Source organism: Anas acuta, chromosome 15 (assembly GCF_963932015.1).
Source record: "Anas acuta chromosome 15, bAnaAcu1.1, whole genome shotgun sequence".
Taxonomy (NCBI): Eukaryota; Metazoa; Chordata; class Aves; order Anseriformes; family Anatidae; genus Anas; species Anas acuta.
Window position 1 is genome coordinate 7,883,596 of NC_088993.1, and position 15,090 is coordinate 7,898,685.

Genomic DNA, 15,090 nt, shown 5'->3' on the forward strand with positions numbered 1-15,090 from the left:
CCGGCTTTAGAGCACAGACCCCACATCAGCCAGCAGGTAAACAAGCAAATCTTTTCTCACTGGAAACAGGTTGTGTTTTAACAACAACAACAAAAAAAAATAATGTTAAATTTCTGCCTCTGTCTGCATGGCAAATCTGCATTAAGATACAGCATAGAACAGCTTGTCTACTACGCCGAGCCAAACACAAAGCAACACAAGCTGGAAGGAAGTTGTTTTACACTTACCAGAAGCATTGATATTTTCCTCACAGGAGTACCAGATCCCAGTGTGGAAATACCTGAAAAGGAAGCGGTCATCTCCTGTCTCCCAGCTGTAGTGAACCACATTCTGGTTTGTCTCATTGGCAGTCTCATTCCCACTGTAGTTGAGGCAGTTTGTCTTCTTCTCCTTCCCACAGCTCGGCTTGGGGACCCTCTGCGTGCCCTCACACCAGTGGGTTGTGATAAAAGCTGTTGTGGAGAAGAGGAGAGCCATCAGATTCAGACTCACTGCTAGCAGGGCTCTGCATCTTCGATTTGTCTTCATGGTAAATCCGCCCTCCCTCCCCCTCCTGCTGAGAGAAGTCAAAGGTTTTTGTTTTATTTGGGGGGCGGGGTGGTGTTTCAAAGCCTCTCACGATTTAGAATCCAGTTTTCCAGGCACCAAAACTCTCAGCTTCCTCCAATCTGTTGTTATAGCTGTGAAGGAAACGCTGCAGCCAGACTCCCATTCTTCTCTTCACTTGAAATCCTGCCTTTGTACGTTAAAGGAGCAGCTGCAGGCGCGGGAGTGCGGCCGTCCTCTGGTAGTCGGTGTTCTTCAGCACGCTGACAGGATCAGAGAGGGTCTGCCTCACGAAGAGCACCAAGAGCAAGTCAACATCTGCTCGGGGACCACACATGATCCCCAGGGGCTCTGCAGCTTCCTCTGCTGGGAGACACCTGCAGGCTGCAGGACTCGCTGTACTCTGCTTGTAGTATGATGAGGCAGGAAAAAACTCGTCAGAAGCCAGTCAGCAGGGACGGCTGCGGAGCTGCCGCGCTCCTCGGCAGACCTCGGGGACAACTGCATCGTGCTGACAGCCGAGCTAGATGAGGGGGAGCATCACGTCTTAATTCCAAAAAGGATCATCATCTGTAGCTGAGAAATGCATTGTCTACATACCATAGGGTAGGGATTTGACCAGAGGAGGAGGGATGGAGCAGCACTTCAGCTTTTCTTCTCTGGGCTAATGAGCAGCAAACTGAAGGGTTGATTCTGCTGTGAGTATCCTTGTGTAATTCTCTGTCTTCAGGGGTTTGCAGTGCAAGTCAGCAAAGCCTCAGAGTTCAGGTTTGAATGTCTGTAGTGAGCAGAACTTGTGTCCTTCACAATAGCGGGTGGAGCCCCTTTCACAGGCTATTATCTCCACACAGAGCACTCACAGTTGTTTGCAGTGGGTCCGCAGGACATTTCTGGTTTGTGCAGGCAGCAAGAACTAATTTGAGCAAACCCAGGCCTTACTTGCCAGGTGGTGGGGAGCACTGTGTCATATCCCCTTTCCAAAGAGAAGTACGTTGTCCTGTCCTGTTGGCTGCCTGACTCTCAGAGCAGACGACCTCATTCCCCATTTGCTCAGAGCTACTGGGTGAATGCTGGGTGCTGTGAGGAGACCAGGGCACCCAGTGATGGTGGTGGTGCCATCTGTACACAGGCCTGTTGTGGACACAAGGTACAGCCCTTGTATCCAAGTGCTGAGGTTGGCCACATTTGTCCCATAATGGCTCTGCAGCCCTTGCTGATTAGTGTAATTTTATGCAGGGAGGAAACTGCATATACCAGCTAGGCCTTGGACTGAGTGACACTTCCTGCCAGCCTTGTTTGGACACCCTGTAAGGCCCGTGGAGATGTTTGTAGACTCTCAGAGCAGTTGTAGCAGATGGACTAAAGCAAGCCCTGGAAGTAGCTGTGCTGCCACACAGGCTTACACTAAGAGAGGTGCCAATACTCTCATTGCACCATGTATGTCTCAGTCAGCACACTGACTCAACATTCAAAGCTTGTCCTGTGCCTTAACACCCTCAGAATGGAATATGGTGGTAGCTGCTCCAGCTCCTTGAAGAAAGACAGGAAGGACCAGGTTAAGTTTCTCCTTTCACACTTTTTCTTTTAAAAGTAAGCTAGGAAGTTCTTAGAAAATGCAGCTTCATGAGAATACTTGCAAGGTTAATAGAATGGCTTGGCAGAGTAGGGGTGGGCCTTCATTTTGCCCTCTCTTGCCTGTACACAATGTCATCTACTACTACCTCAACACCAGATTTTTTCCAGTGGCCTGTGCTAGAGGAGTGCTCCTGTATGCAGGCCTCCTTCTGCAGTAGGAATTGCACCATACAACTCCATGTTCCAGTCCTTTCATCATTTCATCTTGCAGCCAGGTGATCAACATTACTTAGCTGGTTTTAATGGCATGCAAGAAATACAGATGATAGCTATTTAGATGACCACAGGATTATTATTTCAATTCCTTTTATATTGAAGGACATTTCATTTAGAAATGCATATAGATGTTTCCGTGTTCAAAGGCTCATCTACCTGCTGAGAGAAATAAACAGTGCACTTTAAACTTTGACAGCATGTCTTCACAAGATAGCTAGTGCTATTCAGGATTATCTTTCAAGTGGTCGCCAGCACCTAACTCATCACACTTTTCCAAATGTGAATACAGGTTATTTTTACAGGTCTTTTCTCACCAATTCCCTCTGTTTACTGCTCTATAACTTGTGTTTTCTGGTCCTGGCATCAACTTCTGGATACTCTTTGGTGCCCATCCCCCAGGGAGATGAGCATCCAATTTTTTGGCTGTGATTATTTTGTTTTAAATACTTTTGAGATTTTGTTTTTACTCCTAATCCTAACAGAGATTTCTATTTCAGTTCTTTGTTACTTTCTTTATTGTTGTTCTTTGGGAAGACAGGTCTGTCAAGAACAAACATAGTGTCAGTATAGAAAAAAAAGCAAAATAAAGCAGAGATCCCTTTCCCTTTCCCTTTCCCTTTCCCTTTCCCTTTCCCTTTCCCTTTCCCTTTCCCTTTCCCTTTCCCTTTCCCTTTCCCTTTCCCTTTCCCTTTCCCTTTCCCTTTCCCTTTCCCTTTCCCTTTCCCTTTCCCTTTCCCTTTCCCTTTCCCTTTCCCTTTTGCACTTTCCCTTTCGCACTTTCCCTTTCCCTTTTGCACTTTCCCTTTCCCTTTCCCTTTTGCACTTTCCCTTTCGCACTTTCCCTTTCCCTTTTGCACTTTCCCTTTCCCTTTCCCTTCCATTTGTGATATAGAGCTTTTAAAATCTTAAGCATTTAAAGATATTTAGCACAAAGTAAAGTTAAAGTCAAAGAATCTTTTAACATGTTTTTTTTTCTCTTTACTAACAAAAGTCAGAAGTCAGCTTTTTTTTTTTTTTTTTTTTTTTTTTTTTTTTTTAATTAGACCAGACTGTATGTATGCGTTGGGATTACTTTTTTCTTTTTTTTTCTTTTTTTTTTTTAAAAAAAGAGGAAACTAGTCTGCTATACTGATGCTATAAAGCTCCAAAGATTTCTCTTTATATAATCTCTGTTTATCAGATTTGGTGTGTATAAAAATGGAAAGGGTAATGGAAATGTTACAGAAAGCAGTTCAGATGCCTGGATTAACTTGTATTTGTGTGGTATTATCTTTCATAGTAAAGCAGAAGGGTTTGAACATTATAGAGAAGTAGTTTTCGTATTGTAGCTATAAGAACTTTAAAAATATTTTTGCAGCAATAGCTCTTCTCTGATTTTGTGAGAAAAAATACCTTCCTGAGTTACAGCTATCCCCCTTTTCCTTTACTATTTCTTATGAAATCAGTGCAAATTGTTATTATTCAGTATTTACTTGAGCATAAAAAGAATTTCCCAGAGGACTTAAAATAATGATAGTATTTGCAAAGGAACTCTTTCAATCAGGCTCTGTTTTTCACTAGTAGGAAACAGAAGCAGCATTCAGTAAAATGAGAGGACTTGGGTTCCCTAGTGATGATGGGGGGTTTGTTGTGCATAGTTTGTTTACTTTATACCAGTAGTGTCAACTGCATGGGATAATACGCTGTTTTTAAATCAACATTTTTTTTTTTTTAAATGTAGTTTGTCTTCATATTGTCATTTCTTACAGGTCTGTCCTTCTGTGCGTTCTCTTTTATTTGTAATGTTTTTTTAAGCATCCACTGGACTGGGCTTCCCAGTTCTTCTTTCCACCTTGGAATGGACCCCTCCTAGTAGTTCATCTTTTCTCCTCTGGTTCAGAATCTCCTTTTCTAGTCTATATTTTCTTTCTTTAGCCTATTTATCAGCATAACTCATCCTTTCCTCGTTCTCTTACTGTGGCTGAAATGAATTGTTGGTCCTCTCCAGTATTCTACCCTTGTCCACACTTTGTCCAGCAAAATGGCATTTTTTTCTTCACCGTAGTCGATCAACAGAATTGACTTATATAATATATAATAATATATTTATATATATATATATATATATATATATAAATTAAATGTATTTATATAAATATAAATTTGGAGAAGAATGTTGGGATGAAAGTACTCTACATTCTTCCCCCAGATCACTACTATGTATGCCATCAACTATGCATATTTTTCCTTATTCTTCCATTTCGTATCTAGGCTACCTTTTGCTCCTTTTAACTCGTTTTTGTCTTTTTGTTCAGTACCCACCTGACCCAAAATAGTCTGTGTTCAGCAATGATGTGCTTAGCTCTCAAAGCCTATAGGCTGAGCTATATAATTCCGTCGATCTAAGAGATGATGCTAAGAGAAAATACTGCCTTTTTTTTTTTTTTTTAACACAAATTTAGCAGTCAGTAAATGGAAAGTCCCACATCCCACAATGGTATACGTGCAGGTGGGCTGAATATTGATACCATGTGAAATCTTGTTCTTCAGTTTGACTTCTTACTTTACTAAGGATGCATCTCATGTACATGGGGGTATTGAGTTGAGCACAACAAGGTTTCTAAAGAAAATTTTCCAGTTCCTAAGCTGAGCAGGTAAAAAAATCATTTCTGATAGCATGTAGGAAAGACCTTAGCAGTCCTGACAGAAAGGTCTCATAAAAAACATACATCAGAATCAACAGTTTGTTGTACTGTTTTCCAGTTACAATTTCCTTGATCCAGTGTCACTGGTCTGACAACACATTCCTAAGTGTCACTTTCAGAGTGGCTTGGTTTGATATTTTAAAAAGCTTTCAGTGTTGCTCATTCTTTCTTAAACACCAGGTCTGTGCCACTCAAAGACTAGATCTATAGGCACTCTTTTTTCTGAAAAAAATGTGGTCTCATGTGAGAAGAGGACCATCATCATATGGGATATTTTGACAGTTTTCTCTCCAGAGATATCTTAGAGGTCAGAGATTAGACAATACTTCCCATCCTCTTTCTTTGGTGGATGATGTGTTCACTCAGAAGGTGTGATTGTATGGTGCTATGGACTGCAAAATGTTATTTTTGTTTAGGAACTCTTGCAAAGTATGAGGCCTAACTCAGGAGCAATCTCTTTCCTTCATGCCTCTCCATCCTTCACTGGCCAAACAATTCTCATCTTGATTATACTATAGTGACCCATAATGCCACCGTAACCCAGATTCTGTGTCCAGGTAATTTTTACTTCAGATGACTCATTAGATTAGTGATTTTTATAAAGATGCTTCTCCTGTGGGAAGCTTATTGTCTTTCCACCTGAAAAGAGTACATATGATGTCTCCCATATCCGTGCTGTTCGCTGCATTTGACTGCTCAATTGACTGCTCAAAGGTGGTATCACATCCTGCTTGCCCTTTCATATGTACCTCTGCTTGTGACTCAGATTTTGAATAGGTTGGTTATGCACAAAGAAAGCACACATAAAGACGCAGCAATGCATATTAGGCTGTATTTGGTGAAAACAGGACACATTTATCAGCATCTGTCCACAGATCAGGGTATCTAGGTGCCATGTAGGAGCATGCTGGGGAGTAAGGGCTGTGGCTTCTGTATTCCCTGTATAAAGGGGTCTGCTTTCGGATTACTGAACAGTTTGGCAGAAAACAGGCTGTGAAAACCCAGGTTGTGGTTTTGTGGATGGTACAAGTGGAATTTCAACACAGCAGTGCCAGTGCAGCTGTAGTGATTCTCTCTTACAAGTGCTTTTGTTATAGCACTGAGTAGAGTTGAAAGCTGACCCCAAAAGTTGCCTCCCAGAAAGGGATTGGATGTGGTTGCACTTGGCAGTCCAAGCTGCTGACCAGGGTTGACTCCTCCAGAACAAATCAGTGCAAAGATGCACACCTGCATCACACCAAGTAGTTTTATATCCCTCCCTTTCTTGTGATGTTGTTAAAAATTAATGTTGTTAAATTTTGTTAAATTGCTTTGCTCTATACAGTTATTTTGATATCATATTTGATGGGTAAATAGGAAACTTTTCCCCATTCACAGAAGGAATATTTCTAATATAAAGGATGCTTGCTACCTAGATAAAACTTTCATTCTTGCTACAAGGAACCTTGGTATCCATTTCTGACCCTGAATTAGAAATTTTTCAGTCAGTAAATTACAATTGTGAATTTCCTCACAAGCAAGATGCTGACTGTTGGGTTGGTTTAAGGTGAAAGTTTAATGAATATTTGTTACTTTTTCCAATACTAACTTTGCTCAGACGTTTAAATTCTTACAAGAAGTTACAGATTCACTTAAGTGGAACTCTAGAAGCAGAATTTATGTTCTTTATTGCTAAAATTAAAGAAGCATTTTTGCACATCAAAGTCTTACTGGCAGATTGTAAGTTTTTCAATATTCATAGATTCCTTGGCCTGGCAAAATGGTTGCCCCAAAACAAAAGTACCTACAATAAATGTAGCAGTGCTGAGAAAAGTTAAACATGCTCTTTTATAGCCAAGACATCTGGCTTATACATTCATAGAAAGTTTATATCTCACTATGCCTTTGGAGGTGCCTAAAACACTAATTATAGATTAATTCATTTGCATCTCTTCCATTTTTTTGGCAACATTACTAGGGTTACAGTCACCCTACAATAGTTCTGCAAAGTCCTTTGAAATCATATAGACCTTATGAGCATTGCATCCCAGCCCTTGTAGCTGAACAACCAAATCTGAGCTGGGTTTAATGAAAATTTGACTTCCTCCTCAAAACAAATAGCTTGGCTCAGGCTCTGAAAATAATATTTTAACTCCTGACAGGTAGCATCTTGCCCTTCCATTTTCTCATTTGAATATATTTTTCCTTTTATTATCAATATGGACAGAATTTAAATGACTGTAGTTTTCAGTTTCTGTCAGGCAGAGGAGTAAACCAGGTACATTTGGTGATGTTTGTGTGAAGAAGTTGCTTATTCATTCATATGTCCACGTATTTTATTGTCATAAATAGGATTCATCCATATGCCCATGCATTGTAAGAGGTAGAATATGATTTGGCAGTGTGATTTTTAGCTCAGAAAGGGGTGGCCAGGCAAATTTGCTTGAAAAAGTTCTGTATCCTGGTTTTCATGTTTCTTTATATTCTTTCTGCAGAAATTGTGCTCTATTGGGAAAATAGACTTTACCAGAGAGGAATAGGAAAGGCTACTTATATTGGCTATACAGGGATGGGTTTTTGCTGGGGCCAGTATATCTGTCAGAGACAATGTCAACAAACCAGAACCAGTTCTTTGTATTATTTTGGTGCTTTCATTTTTTATTTTTACTGAAGAGAAAATAAATTTGAGCATCACAAATGCACTTTCCAATAAGGATAAGGTCACTAGTAAGGGGAAAAAAAAAAAAAAAGACTGTCAAGCATTCAATTTCATTCAGCTTTGAGTAACCCAGGCCAAAAAGCTTGTCAGCAGGAGGGGCTGGCTATATAAGTTTTCATAAAGAAGCACTGTAGCACCCCTATTTTAATGCTGGTGATGTTAAAGACTGTAATTTAAAACAAGATTGTTGTTGGGACGTACATAATATTCTAAGGGAAAACATTTAAAAATATGGTTTATCTTCTGAGGGATCAGAGACAGCCATTTCTCCATGCCTACAGAGCTGTGGTAGTTGTGTGTGCCCTCAGACCATGGTAAGTGCAAGAGAATGCAGCTTCAATAGAATCCAAGCTGACCTGACTCATGCCCTGTCTGTGGTGGTCTGTAAGCTCAGTACTGACCAGCTGCTATGGTTTGGCTCATGTGTGGGCAGGGGTTCACGTGTCTATGGCAGTCACGTATCTTGCAGATTTTAAAATATAAGTAGGTTTTCTAGAGTCAGTCAAGAGAAATTCACTCTTCCAGGCCAAATGTAAGCACCTGAAATTTATAATGTATGCTGGTCTGCCATTTGTCACTGTGCACTGTAAAGACGGGAATGTACTATCATATATACATCTTCTTGACTACTTCACTGTACTACTGTGCTTCTGCTGAGGAGGGAAATGGGTCTGAGAACGTGCGGTTTTAACAAATCCATGGAGATGTAAAAGTCAACTCCATTCTACCAGCTCTCCTGGTGGAACAAAATGGATGGCAAAAATGTTTTTGATGAAAATCAGGCACTTATTTTGATTTTAAAATGATTTAGGCATATCCTTTATATGACAGAGGACAAAGTCACTGCTGGCTCATGATTCAGATAGAAAATGAAGGAGAATTCCAAGCCAATGGATCAACAGCCCTGGGGCTGCTGGCTCAGAGACAAATGGAAGTGGGGTAGTCTTCCTGAACATTAATGCAAAGTTTGGCAGCCACAGGAAGGCAGGACAGTCAGGCTAGCTCTAGAAACTGAAGCTGAATTTTGCAAAATACTGCTTGCAGTTTATATTGAGGTAGAAGCTATAGAACATGGCAAATTTATTCATACAGCAAGAAGATTTAAAACATTTCAAATCTCAATCTTTACAGAAGTCTTTCCCTCTGGGAAGATGGGAGAAGGTATAGCAACACAGGATAAAAACAAGAGATTGATAGCAGATGCAAAACAGAGTGGAAAAGATATGTCTTCATGGCAAAGATAGGTTCTTAACTGTTTCAAGTGGAAGAGAACAGGTCAATAGAGGGACAACAGGCTGGTGACCAGAAGGCTTGTGCCTGGCAGGCGACAATATATCACAGTGCAGTGGAAGAAAAATGAACAACTGTGCAGTAGTGGCTATGAAAATGCCAAATTGCACAAATAATGTGAGAAGCTGAGAAGGCTTGCATGAGACTATCCCAGCAAGACACGCAGTGATGGTGAGAGGCATCTGCTAAACCGGTTTAGTTTGGTGCTACATTTAAAGTACCAAATTTAGCTGTATGATAACAATATCAAAATTAACAATGAAGTTGCACCAGATGGCAGAAGAGGGAGTCAGGGCCAGGACTTGGCAAAGAGGGGGAAAAATATTAGCCATCAGTCTGTCTGGATAGTGGCAGGAGGGATGAGATGTATGAGCAACCTGAAGGACAAACAGGATGCTATTTAACAGAATGAAAGCACAGCAGATAAGGGCTATACATATAAAAAGTGGGAGGTAGGTTTGAACACCACAATATGTAGTAATAAAACCTATAGAACTTAAATAGAACCTATAGAATTTAAATGGAATGAACTTGCAGGAGAGAAAAAGCTCAGCAGTAGCTTAAGGACTGTCTGCTTAGGTTGGGAGCCTGAGGTAGTATTTGCAGGCTCACAGCTGATCATGAGTAAGTTCTTTCCAACCCTTTCCTTGACTGAGTTTTAGATGAGGAAAAGTCCTTTTAGTTCTGTTTCCTGAAACGTCTCAAGCAGGCTACAGGTCACCTCTTCACTCGGCCTCTAATGGTGTGTGCATCTTTGAAGAGATCCCCATTTCCTCCACGATGTGCTCTACTTGGAGGCTCCATGCTGTTCAGGTTTCACATAGGTCTATTATTCTGCATATGTTAATATTAACTCCATTAAACTAAATGGACTGCATAATTTAATATAGATACAGAGCACTCAATTAAAATAGTTCTGCCAAATGTGAATTGTTGAATATTTTTAATTGGAGGGGATCTCTGGAAGTCATTTAATCCAACCCCACACTTCCAACCTATATCAAAACTACTGGGCCTTGACAAGTTCAGTGTTATGCCCAAAATAATACAAGAGAGCTTCTGTCACAATTTAAGGGGCCATTTGTTTTCACTAGTCAGGATGGTGCACAGGTTGCTGAGTGAGGTTGTGTAGTCTCTATTTTTGAAGATTTCCAAGCCCAGAATTGGAGCAACTTGGTCTGACACAAGAGCTGGCCCTGCCATGAGCAGGAGGTTGGACTAGAGCCCTCCTGAGGTCTCTCACAGCTTAAATTATCCTGGGATTGTATGAAGAGCAATGCACCACAGCTAGTGCTCAAATCTCCCATCCACATGCAGGAACTCCAGGCTGAATAATATCCGGATTGTGTAATTTACTAATTTTCTTCCTAATGAACAAATACTCCAAGCACACCCACTTGTGAAAGGTAATCTTACGCTTTCAGATATAAGGACTTTGCTTGGGAGCTTAAATGAAATCCTTCACAGTAAACAAAGTTGTTACAAGTTCAGTTCATTCTTTTGCCATTGCTCTATCTTCTCTGAGATCTGCTTTGAAACATGCTCATCTGTTGGCCCTGTGGACTCCCTGGCAAACATCCCATTTCTAATGTAATTGGAAAAGGATTTATTATCAGTTTAGATGTTTTTAGGAAGTTGTATCTCAAATTCTTTTTGTCCTGATTTATTGTGTATTTACTTTTAATCAGACAGAAATTGTGACCCCTCCTTTTTTTTTTTTTTTTTCTCATTTAACTTCAGGTTTTTGAAGGGTGCCCTGTTGCTTGCACTATCTTCCCTCACCTTGTTATTTCAGCATACTAAGTTTTCTCTGTTCTTACTAAAGTCCTTCTTGACAGTAGAATGCATTTTCTTTAAGCCCCTGGGTCTTTAAAAAGGCCTTAAAGGGTCTTTAAAAAGGCCTTAAGCCACTTGCTAAGATTTTCTGTTTGTATGCCCCTTACCTCTTCTCTTTAATAAGCTGCCTAATTTTCCCATACTACAATTGCTTGAAATTAGCACAACAATATTTGATGTTTTGTCCTTATTGCTAACACAGATGTTGATACTAAGTGTACTGTGATCATCTCTTGGATATGAACATCTCCTGAACTCATCAATCATAACGTTAAGAATGTTTTCTGGTGCAATGTTCAAGAAAGCCAAGTTGTTTCTCTTCTTATTGAGTCTTGGGCTAGCTACTTTAAGAAATCATCAATGACGGTGTCAAGTGACTAGACTCAACACACTGCCCTGAGAAATTTGCCCAGTCCCCATGAGGCAACTGCAGCATCCTATAAAAGCTGGTTTGGGCCTCAGCATCTCTCCTTATTCAGCAGGGACATTGTCAATCCCTTTGGAATAGTTTATAGCCACCCTTGCAGCACACGAGCTGTGCGGGCCATCCTGCAGCGTGTCCTGCAGTGCCCTTGCTCATCGCGGTTGACTGTTATCATAGAATCATAGAATATTCAGAGTTGGAAGTGATGCTCACTATGACCGAGATGGCTGCTAATTGCCACATCCCCTACAAGACCGTCTCTGTTCTCCAGCAACAGATCTAGGAGGGCACCTTTCTTAGTTGGGTCCCTGAGCACCTGCACCAAGAAGTTATCATCTAGGTGCTTTAGGAACGTCCTGGACTTGCTCGTGTCAGCCGTGTGGTAATCCCAGTTGACATCTGGCAACGTCTGGCAACGTGAAGTCCCCCATAAGGACAAGGGGAGTTGATCTCGAGGCATCTCTTAGTTCTGCAAAGAATAATTCATTGGCATTGTCATCCTGGCCTGGTGGTCTGTAATAGACTCCCACAACAACGTCCCCTTTATTTGTTCATCCCTTAAGCCTTACCCAGAGGCTTTCAACTTTGCCATCGCCAACTTGAAGTTCCACACAGTCCAGCCCCTGCTTCACGTACATCGCCACTCCCCACCTCAGTCCTCCCCCCCTTACTACCCTGCCTGTCCCTCCTGAAGAGCCTATAACCATCTGTTGCAGCACACCAGCCACAGGACTCATCCCACCAGGTTTCGCTTATGCTGATGATGTCGTAGCTGTGGGACTGGGCCAAGACTTCTAGCTCATCCATTTTATTGCATGCGTTTGTGTAGAAGCACTTCAAATGCACCTCACTGCACGCAGCACCTTGTGGAGCAGACCAAAGGACCTCACTAGCACACAGCCCCTCTGATTCTAGCACGCCATCCCTTATCACCGGTGGGCCTGGTTTCATCCCTTTCTCCCTGGGAAAAAGGGGGGTTTTATCCCTTTCTGGGGTCTGGCCCCAGTCATTGTGTCTGGCCCCGCTCTGCTGTTCTCCTGCAGGGTCCCAGGTGGGGTCAGGGACTTTAACTCCTCAGAAGCAGCTATTTCTGTGTCAAGAGCTAAATTATAGCCCATACAATAAATGAAACCAAAGTAGGGCTCCATGTGTGGTATTTATGTGGGCAATTTCACTTAACCTTGCCATCTTCTAAGTCCTTTTATACTTTGATTTAGTAATTTATTTATTTTTAATAGTTCAGTTTATAGAGAAGACCATAATAGATCTGAACTGAGTAATTTTATGTTTCTGCAGTTTGTTATTCTGATAGCAACAGAATTTCTTCTACATGAGCTCTTTAAAGAGTAAACATCTTTATCTGCAGTGCTTTAGATATTTATTATCTTTGTAGCACTTAGGATACATAACACATTCACAGAAAATTGAGAACAATTTGTAGTCAAAGTAGTGCTTTTGGATAGTTTTTGATTTTTTAAGAAAAAAAATATAACTTTTAAAGAGAAAAAATCATACTTTAGTTATACAGAAAATACTTGAAATGGTAATTTATCAAGTTATAGATCTCAATTCAATTGGAGAGTGAAATGCTGGACAGCATATTAACATCAGCAGCCCTTAAAAACTGCCAACAGTAATATACTTCCAAGGAAATATACTTCACAGGAAAAATTTTGTTATATTCCAGCCAGTTAGTGTTATGGAACAGATAATCAAGTTTCTTGCTTTCTTGTCAGTTGAATTATAACATGTAACCCCTTTTTTAAAAGTTCATGTATTCAACAGTCTCTATGCTGGTCTGCATTCAACAGACTAAATATTTTTTCTTTGAAAACAGGTCTTATCAACATTCCTTCTGTTCTGCTTTTTCAAAGTCCGCAGGAAAACATTGTGTTTAGGAATTACATCCCACCAGTTATAAGCAGCATAGAAAAAACAAAAACAAACACACAAACAAACAAAAAACAGACTAAAAAGGTGATGCAGGTTTGTACTTTATTTTCATGCAACATCTTTTGATGAAAGTAACAAAGAAGTGAATTTAGAAAGAAATGGAGCCACTTACCACCACACCAAGGGAAAGAAACAGAGCAAAGTTCATTAGAACACATTGCTCTTTCCTGCAATTAGTTTTCTGATCCTGCCTTTGCAATGCATGGTCGTGGGAGCAAGATCAGTTATCAAAGGCAGCCGTTGCCATGACTGCTACGGCACGATTAACTCTTTCAATGCACGGGAATGAACTAAAAGGATTGACTGATGGCAGCTCCCTTCAGCAATGTCACCATGTTGCTGGGTGTACGGATGGCAAAATAATTGCTCTTGTTCTATTCCTTAATTTTCAGGCTTGGCAAAATGCAGCACATACTTCAAAGTTGGAAACTTTCCAGGTACTTTCAATCAGCATCTCAAATTTTGTTTCAAGTCTCCACAGACACAAACAGGAATATCCTGATGTAAATGTTGTCTTGCTAAGATAGCAGCAGCACTTAAACATTTCCTTTCTGTCTCCCTGTTGTAATAGTATTCCGTGTCTCTTTTGTTTAATATTGTCTAGGCATTTTGGTGCAACTGTTTAACCACTTTATTGGCAGTGAGGAAGGTCATAAAATCTGTTATTGCAAGTGGGAAAGAAACATATGCACTATGTTTAATATGCTGAAAATATCTATTACAATAATGTTTAAAAGCCATTCACATTCAAATTAACAAGCCTTTTCTTTCCCTGCTTTCCTGTTTCCTTAAATAATTGCCAATACTGCAGTAATGCAACAAAGTCAGGGGGAAAAGCGATAGGAGAGGTGCAAAGGCTGCTCATGGATTGGACAAGCAACAGATCTGTTTCCTATATGGAAACACCCTTTTGGGGCACACTAGAAACCAAGACACTGAACTCATCCCAGCCAGTGGGGAATAAAATAAGGACAGATGGAAAGCACAGGAGCTCACTAACCCAGCTTTATCACCGAGACTTCAGTAAGGGGGAGCTATTTCAAAAATCTGAGCACTGGGCAAAGCCATCTGGAGATGTGTTTGGCAGAGAGCCAGTAGGCATGCTCGGGAGAGCATTTCGGTACTGACTCTCCTGCTCACCTGGCCATTGCGCCCTGCCACCCGCTGCCAGCTCAGTCAGTCACTGCTTGCCTTCCCCTGCAGCCTCCCAGCTCAGCCTGGCAGCAGAACTGGCTGGGGCTTCCAGCACTCATCGGGTTAGGCCATGCATGCCACCTCCTCCTCTTTGCTCCCCAATCCTCTTGCCTGGGACTCGTTGTATGAAGTATTTGCAACTAGGCTTTTCCCCATCCATTAGCCACAACCTGACTATCAACCATGAGCCAGCGCACAGAACTTCATACCCTACAATCTGCTACTAATTCAGCCCTACCAACCTGATCGTTATTAACAATAATCACTAGGTCCTAATATTGCTAGGAATTAAACAAGTAACCCCGCTGCAGCACAAAAGTGGGGATCCGGCCATGAAGCAGGTGCGGAGGCAGGGAGGCTGCAGAGGCATAACTGCCTGGACTGGAGCAGTGGGAGCTGGGGCCATCACTTTCACTGTTTTCGCGGTGCTTTGTTGCTACCTGGTGGTCTGATGCAGCCTTGCAAGGATGCAATGCCTTCCCCTGCCCTGCTACCTACCACAGGTCTGCTACCCAGGTGTTAAATGACTTGTCTTGGCAGTGAGAGCCATAACTGCAGTATATGTAAAACAGCTAGAGCTGTTATCTGTATTTAGGAGGAATTTTTCTTCATCT

The 15,090-nt window shown here is 41.3% G+C and overlaps 1 protein-coding gene and 1 long non-coding RNA gene across 4 annotated transcripts in view; one reads left to right on the plus strand and one right to left on the minus strand.

Moving 5' to 3' along the window:
* The window catches only part of GSG1L (GSG1 like), a 62,606-nt gene extending 61,265 nt beyond the window's left edge, over positions 1-1,341 (minus strand). For all 3 annotated transcript variants that reach the window (XM_068699162.1, XM_068699163.1, XM_068699161.1), the window contains exon 1: positions 228-1,341. In XM_068699162.1, coding sequence (XP_068555263.1) covers positions 228-528 — 301 coding nt within the window. In that variant the 5' untranslated portion in view covers positions 529-1,341. The remainder of the gene's footprint in view (positions 1-227) is intronic.
* Positions 1-14,399, plus strand: part of LOC137864732 (uncharacterized) — a 41,713-nt gene extending 27,314 nt beyond the window's left edge. Inside the window, exon 4 of the long non-coding RNA XR_011101608.1 lies at positions 13,675-14,399. This is a non-coding gene — a long non-coding RNA (uncharacterized lncRNA). The remainder of the gene's footprint in view (positions 1-13,674) is intronic.
* The last annotated feature ends 691 nt before the right edge of the window (positions 14,400-15,090 follow it).